Genomic DNA, 13945 nt, shown 5'->3' with positions numbered 1-13945 from the left:
TATTTGGGGTTTTGGAGTCGAGGGAGAACTGTATTATTCTGATAATATTCCTCATGCTGGTGCAACATGTTCTGCATGTCGGAAACAAACACTTGAATGAAGGTCATCAGTCATGTTTCTCTGCCCGGCTCATATCTGGGAAATGTCAAGAGTGCAAACAGCCCGCACACTAATGTACCGTATAAACACACACAGAGGACGCGCCTATAAATACACAACAGTAAATCCATCGTCAACACTGTGGGTTTAAAGGCCCAGACACACCGGCCGGACGAGTTGGTCCAAAAAGTTCCTCAGAACTCACCGAAGAGACGAGACGTAATACGTCTCCATAGCAGCAGGCGGCGCTAATCTGTGTTGTCGCCCAAAAAGTTAAAAACCGGCAGCTGATTGGACGAACGCGTCACGTGGGTCTGGCTGCTCTGGAAATTCAAAGCCAGACTGTCATGGCGGCTTGTTCAGAGTACGATCTCATATTGGACTGAAATAGTTCACCGAAAAAACGTGTTTCTGAAAACATTTGAAGAGAGAAATAGGCTGTGTGTGTGTGTTTGTGTTTGTGTTTGTGTGTGTCTTTGTGTGTGTGTCTGTGTGTGTCTTTGTGTGTGTGTGTGTGTGTGTGTGTGTGTGTGTGTGTCTTTGTGTGTGTGTGTCTTTGTGTGTGTGTGTGTGTGTGTGTGTCTGTGTGTGTGTGTGTGTCTGTGTGTGTGTGTGTCTCTGTGTGTGTGTGTGTGTGTGTGTGTGTGTGTGTGTGTGTCTGTGTCTTTGTGTGTGTCTTTGTGTGCGTGCGTGCGTGTGTGTGTCTTTGTGTGTGTGTGTCTTTGTGTGTGTCTGTCTGTGTGTTTGTGTGTGTGTGTGTCTGTGTGTGTGTGTCTTTGTCTGTGTGTGTCTGTGTGTGTGTGTGCGTGTCTTTGTGTGTGTGTGTGTGTGCGTGCGTGCCTTTGTGTGTGTGTGTGTGTGTCTGTGTGTTTGTATGTGTGTGTCTGTGTGTGTGTGTGTGTGTGTGTGTCTTTGTGTGTGTGTCTGTGTGTCTTTGTGTGTGTGTGTGTGTGTGTGTGTGTGTGTCTTTGTGTGTGTGTGTGTGTCTGTGTGTGTGCGTGTCTGTGTGTCTTTGTCTGTGTGTGTCTGTGTGTGTGTCTGTGTGTGCGTGTCTTTGTGTGTGTGTGTGTGTGTGTGTGTGTCTTTGTGTCTGTGTGTGTCTTTGTGTGTGTGTGTCTGTGTGTGTGTGTCTGTGTGTTTGTGTCTGTGTGTGTCTTTGTGTGTGCGTGCGTGTGTGTGTGCGTGCGTGCGTGTGTGTCTGTGTGTCTTTGTGTGTGTGTGTGTGTGTGCGTGTCTATGTGTGTGTGTGTGTGTTTTGTGTGTGTGTGTGCGTGTGCATGTATGTGCGTGTCTGTGTGCGTGCGTGTGTGTGTCTTTGTGTGTGTGTGTGTGTGTGTGTGTGTGTGTGTGTGTGTGTATGCATGTATGTGCGTGTCTGTGTGTGTGTCTGTGCGTGCGTGTGTGTGTCTTTGTGTGTGTGTGTGTGTGTGCAGTTGCTGAACCGAACCGACTCGAGTCACCGACCTCGCCAGTCTGTCCCACGGCCGATTATCGGCTCGGTGTGCAGCAGGCTTTAATGTCAGTAATAATAACCCACGAAGACAAACCAACTTTCTATTTGTGTGAGGGCGACTCTAGAAATAAACCAGCATGTCGGACCAGTGGTTTTCAAAGTACAGCAAAAGGAGGAATCATTTATTTTCACCGTAATCCAATCCTTAAAGGGATACGCCACCGTGTGTTGAAATAGGGCTCATCCCGGTTTCCCCTGGCTGTAGATAGGTGGGGTCTCCTCTAGCTGTAGATAGGTGGGGTCTCCCCTAGCTGTAGATAGGTGGGGTCTCCTCTAGCTGTAGATAGGTGGGGTCTCCTCTAGCTGTAGATAGGTGGGGTCTCCCCTGGCTGTAGATAGGTGGGGTCTCCCCTGGCTGTAGATAGGTGGGGTCTCCCTAAGCTGTAGATAGGTGGGGTCTCTCCTAGCTGTAGATAGGTGGGGTCCGCCTTAGCTGTAGATAGGTGGGGTCTCTCCTAGCTGTAGATAGGTGGGGTCTCCCTTAGCTGTAGATAGGTGGGGTCTCCCCTAGCTGTAGATAGGTGGGGTCTCCCCTAGCTGTAGATAGGTGGGGTCTCTCCTAGCTGTAGATAGGTGGGGTCTCCCCTAGCTGTAGATAGGTGGGGTCTCCCCTGGCTGTAGATAGGTGGGGTCTCCCCTGGCTGTAGATAGGTGGGGTCTCCCTAAGCTGTAGATAGGTGGGGTCTCTCCTAGCTGTAGATAGGTGGGGTCCCCCTTAGCTGTAGATAGGTGGGGTCTCTCCTAGCTGTAGATAGTTGGGGTCTCCCCTAGCTGTAGATAGGTGGGGTCTCTCCTAGCTGTAGATAGGTGGGGTCTCCCCTAGCTGTAGATAGGTGGGGTCCCCCTTAGCTGTAGATAGGTGGGGTCTCCTCTAGCTGTAGATAGGTGGGGTCTCCCCTAGCTGTAGATAGGTGGGGTCTCCCCTAGCTGTAGATAGGTGGGGTCCCCCTTAGCTGTAGATAGGTGGGGTCTCTCCTAGCTGTAGATAGGTGGGGTCTCCCTTAGCTGTAGATAGGTGGGGTCTCCCTTAGCTGTAGATAGGTGGGGTCTCCCCTAGCTGTAGATAGGTGGGGTCTCTCCTAGCTGTAGATAGGTGGGGTCTCCCCTAGCTGTAGATAGGTGGGGTCTCCTCTAGCTGTAGATAGGTGGGGTCCCCCTTAGCTGTAGATAGGTGGGGTCTCCTCTAGCTGTAGATAGGTGGGGTCTCTCCTAGCTGTAGATAGGTGGGCCAACGCATTTATTATGCATGCATCGTTTTAGTCCGGTGCAACTAGTTAGCTTAGCGTAGTGAATGGAATCCTATGTTGCCGGTTAGCATGTTGTGAGTAAAAGTGAGCCAACCATACAAAAAAAAAAAAACTAATTACTTGCATTGAGACAAAAAAATGCATTAGCCCACCTATCTACAGCCAGGGGTGACCGTGATAAGAACTATTTCAACAAACGGTGGCGCATTCCTTTAAGTAACTCAGTCAGCATTAGCACCGGCAATCCCGCCAAATGCGGGTAGATTTCAGCAGTGGCGGGTACCAACTGATTTGGCAGTAATGTAAATAACCATTAGTTACTGTCATAGACTTCCTTGCAGATAAAAGTCAGCGAGGGGGAAAGCTTTCTGGTATCGCAGCTACGTTCAAACCCACTTTGTCCATCCTCTCCCCGAGGGGGGGGGGGGGGGGGCAACTCTGCTTTAAAAAGATCTGAGTGGTCCGAATGCATTCCTCTCTCTGAGGCTTCACTTTTCACATCAGGACACATCAGAGGCCTGAGGCAAGCACCACAATGAGAGGGGTGGGGGGGGAGCTAGAGACAGAGAAAGACAGAGAGAGACAGAAAAAGAGAAACAGAGAGAGACACAGAGAGAGAGAGGGACAGAGACAGAGAGATAAGGGGGAGAGAGAGACAGAGAAAGACAGAGAGAGACAGATAAAGAGAGAGAAACAGAGAGAGACAGACAGACAGACAGGAAGAGAGACACAGAGAGAGAGAGAGAGAGAGAGAGAGAGAGAGAGAGAGAGAGAGAGAGAGAGAGAGAGAAAGACAGACAAAGAGAGACAAAGACAGAGAAAGAGAGAGAGAGACGGGGGGAGACAAGAAGAAAAGAAGTGATGCTGCAGATAAAGGAGAGTGGCCTTTCAGGACAAACAGGAACAAGAGGACCGAGTACAGCCTGCAGATGGAGCCGTGAAATTAACGAATAAAACCGTGAGAGGCTGCACTTTGGGAGGAAAATATAAGATACCGTTGTTGAATATCACGCTAACAATATAACTTGAGATATATATATATATATATATATATATATATATATATATATATATATATATATATATAACAAAGTCTCTTTGTTGTTTTTTTGGCACATAGTTTAGGCCTCATGGTGACCGAGCTTGTGCTCTCAGGGTTAAAGGTTACAAAAACAAGGTGTGTCTGCGTGTATGTGTCTGTGTGTGTGTGTCTGTGTGTGTCTGTGTGTGTGTGTGTGTGTGTGTGTGTGTGTGCCTGCGTGTGCGTGTGTGTCTGTGTGTGAGCGAGCGTGTGTCTGCGTGTATGTGTCTGTGTGTCTGTGTGTGTGTGTGTGTGTGTGTGTGTATGTGTGTCTGTGTGTGTGTCTGTGTGTGTGTGTGTGTGTGTGTGTGTGTCTGTGTGTCTGTGTGTGTGTGTGTGTGTGTGTGTGTGTGTGTGTCACTTCAGTGACGCCCTTTAAACACACTCTCTGTTGTACTAGGGAATGTCGGCACAAACCCAACGTGGAGATTAGAGCTGCAGCGATAATACAATTAATCAGCGACGTCACTGATTAATGACGGTTTATCTGTAATTACAATCAAGCAGGAAGTCCAAATATTTGACAGCTGCTTCTCTTTTCTAGACCAAATAATAACAAAAGGAAATAGTTAGCTGCAGACCTTATTGGGCTCATGATTATCAGAGTTATTGTCACATTATTGGGAGCAAAACAGTTGCATTGTCTTGAACACACACACACACACACACACACACACACACACACACACACACACACACACACACACACACACACACACACACACACACACACACACACACACACACACACACACACACACACACACACACACACACACACACACACACACACACACACAGGTTTGTGGCACTATCTTTGTGGGGAACAGTCGTTGACATAATGCATTCCCAAGCCCCTTAGCCTAACCTTAACCATCACAACTAAATGCCTAACCTTAACCCTTACCCTAACCTTAACCATCACAACTAAATGCCTAACCTTAACCCTTACCCTAACCTTAACCATCACAACTAAATGCCTAAGCTTAACCCTTACCCTAACCATCACAACTAAATGCCTAACCTTAACCCTTACCCTAACCATAACCTAATTCTAACCCTAATCCTAAAAGTCTTAACCCTCAAACAGCCCTTTAAACTTGAGGGGTCCAGCATTTTGGGCCCCACAAAGCTGTCGGGACCCCACAAGTATACTGGACTCCCGGCACAAATATAGTTAAGCCCACACACACACACACACACACACACACACACACACACACACACACACACACACACACACACACACACACACACACACACACACTAACCAGTAGAAGGCCACTTTATCGCCGAGCTTCCTCTCGTGCACGTTGCGGTCGAGCACGTTGTAGCAGATGTTGGTGGATGCTCCCTCCATACACTTGACGAATATTTCTCCTTTGGTCACGTCGAAGTTGTAGTCCAGGAAACGACCCGCGTGTTTGGTCTTCCAGAAGAAATCTTTGGCAACGTCGCCCCAGAACTCTGAAAGACATTAGAGCATTTTATATATGTGGCAGCCAGGTCATCTCTCAAAATGTATTTCTTAAGTAAGTCAAGTTTATTTCTGGAGCACATGTGAACACAGCTTAAAGCTTAGGTCTCGCCAAAATGCAACCTATAGGGTCTTTTTATGAATGGACCCGAGTCAAACTTTAGTTTAAAAGCGTAATTAGATTGACCGTATTGGTATCGTTCAGAGTTTACTAAAAAGAAACTCCATAGGACTCCATAGGAGCAAATGTCACCTCTTATATGAGGCTCCTTTTTTAACTACAAGGGCAACATTGTTTTTCCACTAACGACAAAATAATGAATAATCCGTGCATTTATATGGAACTAAGCTTTAGGAGCTTTCGATCTTTCCTCTCCTCCCTGTTACGTTGCATTCGGAGATCGACTATTTTTGACTGACTAGATGGCGGCGAGTGGAAAAACCAACCGCTAAAGTGAGTTGTTCAAAACCTTTTTTAGTAAACTATATACACAATGTTCTCAATGCTGAGTTCATGTGTAGAGCCCCTGGTGATACTCAAAGTCTCATGTTGTGTCGAGCCTTCTTAGTTGTTTAAAAATAGCTTAGCATAGCAGTTTAACGATTTTAAAATTGTCGGCCGATTTTCCAATCCTGAGAGACCCCACACACGGTGATAAAAAAATCACGGGTCTAACAGTTTTGCTCGTACAGCGTGTGGTGCGCAGCACACGGCAACATCAACACATCACACACGAACCGATTTGACTCCCGAGCACTCTCCGGTCAGACGGGAAATCTCGCAAAATCCCTCGAGATCAAACGTGACTTCAGAGTAAACAATCATTGCGGACGAAGAGGATGCAGTGGCGATAGTTTGTAGTTTGTTTTTTATCGAAAAGAAAAGGCGATGGTCAAAGAAGACAACGCGAGCATGGACTATACTCGCTGCATCATGATATGGAGGTGATTCGTTTTTTCTCATAGAAATGTCGTTACGTATTACATAGATTAATTACCGTTGAAATAAACGTTTGTATATTCGTTTCCATGTACTCTGGTGGACTGCAGTTGTGGATGTAGTTATGCCCATCGACTTTATTTATTTTACACCGGCTGCGTGCTCGTTTGTCCCCGGGGGGACACCACTCTGATCAGATTATTTTACGATAATCGGAGCATCCTTAGGATTGTCGGGAGGGGGGAATCGGGGCTAAAATCGGCCTAATTATCCTGCCGTCTGAACCAGGCTTAACACTCCCATTCAAAAGGTCATTTGATCAAAAAACGAAAATATGGTCAATCTTAAAAGTGGCGTTTCCGTCCTAATTATAGGGCTGTGTGTTGGCAAGAATCTGGCGATACGATACGCATCACGATACATGGGTCACGATTCAATATATTGCGATATGTTTCGATACGGTGTGTAAGGCGATATGTTGGGATTTTTTTAAAGTATAATATTACAAAAGCTAATATTTAAAAATAGACATGATGTTCATAAAAGTCAAAGAAGTTTACTTTAGGTAAACAATTCAGTACACAGAAAATCAAACTGCCAGTTTGGGATTGTGGTTCCCAGGTTCTTAGTGAGCTAAGTTCAGCCATAGCTACGTTGTTAGCTTCTAGCAAAAAGTCAGGCACTGCTAGCCCACGGATTAAAAAAAGTGTCGGGCTCCGGCTCATAATTCCAGTTAATGTGTCGGGCCGGGCCGGGCTCGGACACAACGTGCACGGGCTCGGGCTGGGTCGGGCTTGATTTTTTGGGCCCGAACGAAGCTCTAATATAAATGGGAAAACGTACTGTTCTAGCTATAAAAATGGCAGAATCATCCACAGTGCATAATATTTCAAAAAACGCTTCATACACGCTTCAAGGTGACGGCAATTAGTGGTTAACAGATATTCACCAAGACGTATAGCCCAGCAACAATCTATCTAAAATAACACCTTTTGGGAGTACCATTCATGATATGTAGTCAAATATTTAAGTTGTGGGAAGTTTATATGGATTAAACTGTATGTTTCATTTGTTCCCTTATGCTGTTTCAATCGTCCCGACCAGGAGGGACGAATGAAACATTACGCACGCCCCACTTTTGATGTAATAATTCCTGAACAGTTTTGTTCAAAGCTGAAAATGCAACTATATTTGACAGATGACAGGTGTAGGTTGCTAGGGACAAAATATTAGCTTTCAGTGCAATACGATGGCTTTGTAAATTACAAAGTGTTTCAACTCCCACAGCCCTATGGTCCCCCAGCTCAATGGTCCCACAGCCCTATGTCTCTCCCCTACTCAAGTGTATCGACTTTTTCTTTACACCCCTACCTAATTATGCTTTTAAACTAAAGTTTGACTCGGGTACATTCACAAAAAGACCCTATATGTTGCATTTTGGCGAGAGTTACGCTTTAAGCTGACCAAAGTGCTGTATAAAAACATTGAAATCTAAAAATAAAAAAGTAGAAACAAAAACATAACAGAATGAGCGATTTAGATCAGAAAGATTACATAATTACATAAACAAATAAGTTGCCCAATAATTTCCTGACAGTCAACTGATTTCCGCAGCTCTAAAACACACACGGATCTATTTTGTCTGGAGTCCAGATCGCAAATAAGACATCCTGAATAAACTACCTCCTTACATACAACTATAACGAAAATTTCTGACATTGTGATTCCACAACTTTTGTTTGCAACTCAAGGTAGTTCATTATCTTCTCGCTGTAACTTCTCCTTCTCGTTAAAAAAGTTCCTTCTGTGAGACTTTTATGAGGGCCTGGCCTTCCTCGTTTATCATTAACGTCACAATAACACAACATGGTTGTTTAATCCGGATACGACTCTGGTGGATGTAATAAATGTTGTTAACTGAGTGTTAGATAAGACACAATACTGCACTGAGTGGAACTTGCACTTACTTACATCTAGGCATGGGCCGGTATACGATTCTGACGGGAGTGTGCCTATGTTCCCTATGTTTTCAAAATTAGGCCCTATGTTCCCACATTTCCTTTTTCATAAATTTGTATCATTTATAATTTATCCTCCTAACCCTAAAAAATGTTGTGGGAGGATAGGGCTTAAATTAAATTGAAGGGAAATGTAGGAACACAAGACCTACTTTTGAAAATGTCCTAGAAATGTGGGACCATTGGGCTGTGGGAACATTGGGCTGTGGGACCATTGGGCTGTGGGAACATAGGGCTGTGGGACCATTGGGCTGTGGGAACATAGGGCTGTGGGACCATCGGGCTGTGGGACCATTGGGCTGTGGGAACATTGGGTTGTAGGAACATTGGGCTGTGGGAACATTGGGTTGTGGGAACATTGGGCTGTGGGACCATTGGGCTGTTGGAACATAGGGCTGTGGGAACATAGGGCTGTGGGAACATAGGGCTGTGGGAACATTGGGCTGTGGGAACATTGGGCTGTGGGAACATTGGGATGTGGGACCATTGGGATGTGGGAAGCTAGGACTGTGGGACCATTGGGATGTGGGTTTATACTGTCCAACCAGTAGAACATGTCCTGTTCTCTTTATTTATATATTCTATACTGTCCAACCAGTAGAACATGTCCTGTTCTGTAGACATGGTCCGTATTTATTTATTTATTCATGTTGGACCAATATGACCATTTGTTGTGAATCTATTTTGATGTGTTTTCCCTTAACTTTTGTAATTTTACATATGCTTAAAAATATCAAAATTAAAATCGATATCTCAATATCACATTTTGTCAATATCGTGAAACCCTACTTTGAACACAATGTTTATTATTTTAAAACACACTGCACGCCGGCAGGGAGACGGATTACTAAACTGCCCTTCATCTCCTTGACTGCTCATAACAAACAGCTCATTCCTTAAGGCCCGGTAACCAGACCACGCCTACTTACATCTTTATAAATATTATTTAAATAGTTGCACATTTTTATTCGCCACTTGTATAGACGTTACATTCTTTCCTTTGTGTTTTTTTCTCTTTATTTTTTGAATAGTTGTTTTTGTATTCTATTTATTATTTTTCGTATATATGATGTATGTGTGTCTGATATTTTGCTGCTGTAGCACTGAAATGTTCCCAATTTGGGATCAATAAAGTCTAATCTAATATAATAAACAGGGTTCATATGCATTTTAATCAATACTTTTCCATGACTTTTTGGCAAATTTCCATGACTATATGTTCCTGAAAATGTCAGTAATCTGTGTTAAAGTTGACCCTCAGAGGTTTAACTATAAAATGAATGATAATGTCTGTGGTTCGTAGTGGGATTCGTAATATCGCTCCCCAAATACAACGTTGAGGTTAAGACGACGTAAAAAAACATTTATTAATCACATATTATTTTGCGGTGTTAAAAATAAATCCATGACTTTTCCAAAACTTTCTGGGTCTTTTTATGTTTCCAAAACCTTTCCAGTCCTGGAATTTGCATTTTTCAAATTCCATAACTTTTCCAGTTTTTTTCAAAACGTATGAACCCTGATTAAACTCCTGAGCTCGGTGTCGGACAGGTTCAGCCTGCAGGAGAAACTTTTTTTTTTAAGATAATTTTTTGTAAACCTCTATACATGGGGGCCCGCTCTACCAGGTGAGCTATCCGGGCGCCCAGGAGGAGAAACTTGTTTGACGGCCTCTGAAATGGTTTACACAGCGTCTGCACTTCACAAGGAAATGACATGAGCAGCTGTTTGATTAACAATAGCTGCACAGCACAGCAACTCCCCCCCCCACGCTCTGCTTGGTAAGTTTAGTAGGGATTTGTCCCACCCAAAGGCCACGCTGCTTCCTTATTGAGGGAGTCAAATGTAGTACTTTATAACTGTGGTTCAGGTCTCAGGGTTTCTGCAGGTTTCACCAAGTCAAATGTAAGACTTTAAGACCTTATTAAAAGACCTTTATGAATGAAATTCCTTTTCAAAAACCTTTCATCACAACATCAACTACAAAAAAAAGCCAAGAGTCTGGAAACATCATCTGAAACAATTCCCAGATTTTCCTGGTTGGCATTATAGGACGGGTGTCTAGCTTGGCTGCAGTATAAGTTGCATGTTGGTCTCATTAGTAGTCCTAATTAGGGCTGGGGAAAAAATCATTTTGATTTAAAAATCGAGTTGGTAGGTCAAATCGATTCATATTTTCAAAAAATCAAAAACATGAATATGGAAAAAGACTTTCAGTCCAAATACAGTATAAATAATTTGGATGTTTAACAAACTTTGTTGCACACTGCACAGTGACTTTTCACTTAGAGAAAGGGTTTGCCTTTGCAATTTTGTTTATGTTGATGCACTTTAATTAAATAAAATAAATATATATTTTTAAAATATATTTACAGTTCGCAGTTATTTTGTTTTAAATGGAAGGGGAAAAAAATGGCCCAGCTCTCGTCCTAATACAGCGAATTATAAACAAAGACATTGTAAAGCGCTGCGGGAACGTGTCAGTGAGCGTCAGAGGAGGCGTTACGTGGACGTAGGAAAAAGAAGACCTGTAGAAAATTATTTAAAACCTAGAACACAATACTTCAGCGAATTAAAAGACTTTTCAATGCCTAAAAGTTTGATTTTGAAATTTTAGATTTTATAAGAACCCACGGAAACCCTGGGTCTGAGGAAGTAGTGTACCCCTTCATCAGTCATCAATATATGTTCTAAATCTATAAACACATAAAATATAAAAAGGGATATTGTTAATTATTTAATTCAAGTGAACTATCAATATTTAGGTCCGTTTAAAAAGTTTAAAAAGGCAGATTATGTGTTCATCAATTTCATTTTGCAGCTGGAAAGGTGGAGTCCGTTTAATGGCTGCAACTAACGATTATTTTCATCGTCAATTAATCTGTGGATTTCTTTTCTGGATGAATGGATCAGTTGTTTGTTCTATACGATGTCAGAAAATTGTGAAATATCTCGTTTTGTCCACAACTCAAAAGATATTCAGTTTAGCGTCACAGAGGAGAGAAGAAACTAGAACAATATTCACATTTACCAAGCTGCCTCAAAACCTGCAATGGGGCGCCCGGATAGCTCATCTGGTAGAGCGCGCGCTCATATATAGAGGTTTACTCCTCGACGCAGCAGCCACGGGTTTGACTCCGACCTGCAGCCCTTTGCTGCATGTCATTCCCCTCTCTCCCTCCCCTTTCATGTCTAAGCTGTCCTGTCAATAAAGGCCTAAAATGCCTCCCCAAAAAAAACCTGCAAAGTAACCATCAAATAATTGTAGTAGAGAAATAGCCAAAAAAAAAAACTCTGCCCATTTTTTTTTTTTTTTTTTTTGCACATTCCATTCAGTCTCCTTTTTCTTATGTTAAAACAGCTATATTGTGTAAATCTGTCTTCCCGTATTTACTATTTCATATTCATGTTTATGTTTGTTTATGTGCACAAACCACCAAGGCACATTGCTCGTATGTGTAATTTACTTTGGCAATAAACCCTTTTCTGATTCTGAAAATACTCAATACAAGTAGCTCAAAATGTGTACAGTACTTGGTTTAGTTTATTGGTTTAGTTCATCTACAAATACTACAGATTAATATACACATAATTAATAAAAGATGGGATGGAGAGATGCACAAAAAAAATCCTCAGAGGGGCTGAATCTGGGCACCCTCCAATGCATACTTCAATTAAAATAGAAATAAACTGAAATACTGAAAAGAAAAAGATCAGAGGAGCCAAAACTAAAATTGCACACAATATCAAATCAAAAGAATAAATACGAAAGGTGAAATAATATGAGTTACATGGGTTGTTTACAAAAACATAGCCATACTCTACTGCTGTTCATACTTTTCATCCTGCATATACACTTATTCTCAATACTCTTGTTACCACACTGCACATAGCTGTACTACATATACATATATCTGTCGATATGGTTCATTCAGTATATCCATATTTATTATTTTTCTTATTATATATTCTGTTAATACACTGCACATATCTATATTATTCTTACTACTAGTATAATGTCACTGCTACTACATTGCACATATCTCTACATGTTGTTCATACATTGTTCGTATTACATAACCATATTTATTCAGCTCTATAACACCACTTTATTTCTTGTCCTTTCTATGCACCACCTGTCTATACTTTGCATATCACATTGCACTTTTCTGCTTTTTTTTGCACTTCTGGTTGGACGCAAACAGCATTTCGTTGTCTTTGTATTTGTACTCTGCACAGTGACAATAAAGTTAAATCTAATTCAATCTATAAAAAAAACATTGCACAGCCAACAACAAACCTCTAACAGCTTTGAAAAATCCGATTGCACGGCTTCCCAGATCCCTGAACCGCTGTAATACTTTGATACTAACACTTTACGTATACGTTATAGCCGCTTTCCACCTTTCCACCACTGGATTTAAATACTAGAACGTGGACTCACCGTCGGGATGCTCTATGGACTTCAGGTAGAGCTCTTTATATCTCTCAAAGCTGGGGATGTGAGCCTCCTTCTTCAACTCCTCGGACCCGTGGAAGACGTCTTCCTTCGGCGCTTTGTCGGGAATCATCTCTGAAACGGCAGAGCGCGCTTCCAGCCTACTTTAGTTGATTAGAGATCGATATATCGACCGCACGCACAGACGCTTTCACAGATGATCGATATCGGCACTGCTGGGCGGACGAACAGGCTGCAGGTTGCACAAAAGAGCTGCACAATGATGCAATGCAGTTGCAGCCCTACGTTCATTCACACTTCCTTGTTTTGCAGGATGTATTTTTTGTTGTTGTTGTTGTTGTTTGAACTTTTAAGTGCAAAAGCCGCGTTTGAACCCGACACGTGCAGCTGCAGTTGTAATGTGAAGCCCGGGTCAGTTTTGGTGCAGTTCCGGGTGGATGTCTCCACGCTCCTGATGGTGTGAAGTCCTGCACACTCGGACACGGCTGAGTGGGTGTCCAGCTAAGCTAACAGGCTAAGCTAGCTCACTAACTAGAACGATCGTTCGCGCCGAAACGAGGCCCTTCCGTTTTGTTGTAAAGACTTAATGTCTTTTTTAATTATCAAATTTAAAGCTTCCTTTCAGTCAGCAGAGCAGAGTGCGTCTCATGCTGTCCGAGAGGCTGCGGGTGAACAGCAGGGACAGTCGACTGCTACTTCTTCCTTTCCTTTTTTTTCTTCCTCCATTCCTCTCTGACAAGGAGAGAGAGGAGCGCTGAACCCTGACCAGCAGCCAATCAGAGATCGCGGTGCCTTCACGGACTCCTCGAAAGCTTCGAATTCACGCAACTAACAGCGCTAAATGTTACGCTTCGTTGCGTTCAGGTAGTTACGGTTATAGTAAATGCTTAATAGTAAAAAATAAATAAATACGATAAAAGTGTTTCCTTTATGGTGAAAGAAAACCTCACTTGTTACCTCACTCACCTGTCCCATGAGATTTGTATGTATGTATGTATGTATGTATGTATGTATGTATGTATATATATATGTATAGAGAGAGAGAGAGAGAGAGAGAGAGAGAGAGAGAGAGAGAGAGAGAGAGAGAGAGAGAAAAAATGAAAGCTCAGAT

General features: G+C 42.8%; 1 protein-coding gene across 2 annotated transcripts in view; it reads right to left on the bottom strand.

Annotated features, from left to right (window-relative positions):
- The window catches only part of acss2 (acyl-CoA synthetase short chain family member 2), a 75519-nt gene extending 61956 nt beyond the window's left edge, over positions 1–13563 (bottom strand). For both annotated transcript variants that reach the window (XM_028583500.1, XM_028583501.1), the window contains exons 1-2: positions 12820–13563; positions 5212–5407 (exon numbers count right to left, since the gene is read on the bottom strand). In XM_028583500.1, the coding sequence (XP_028439301.1) occupies positions 5212–5407; positions 12820–12946 (323 nt within the window). In that variant the 5' untranslated portion in view covers positions 12947–13563. The remainder of the gene's footprint in view (positions 1–5211; positions 5408–12819) is intronic.
- Positions 13564–13945: the final 382 nt, after the last annotated feature.

Source organism: Perca flavescens, chromosome 7 (genome assembly GCF_004354835.1).
Source record: "Perca flavescens isolate YP-PL-M2 chromosome 7, PFLA_1.0, whole genome shotgun sequence".
Taxonomy (NCBI): domain Eukaryota; kingdom Metazoa; phylum Chordata; class Actinopteri; order Perciformes; family Percidae; genus Perca; species Perca flavescens.
This window is presented reverse-complemented; position numbering and strand designations above follow the sequence as displayed.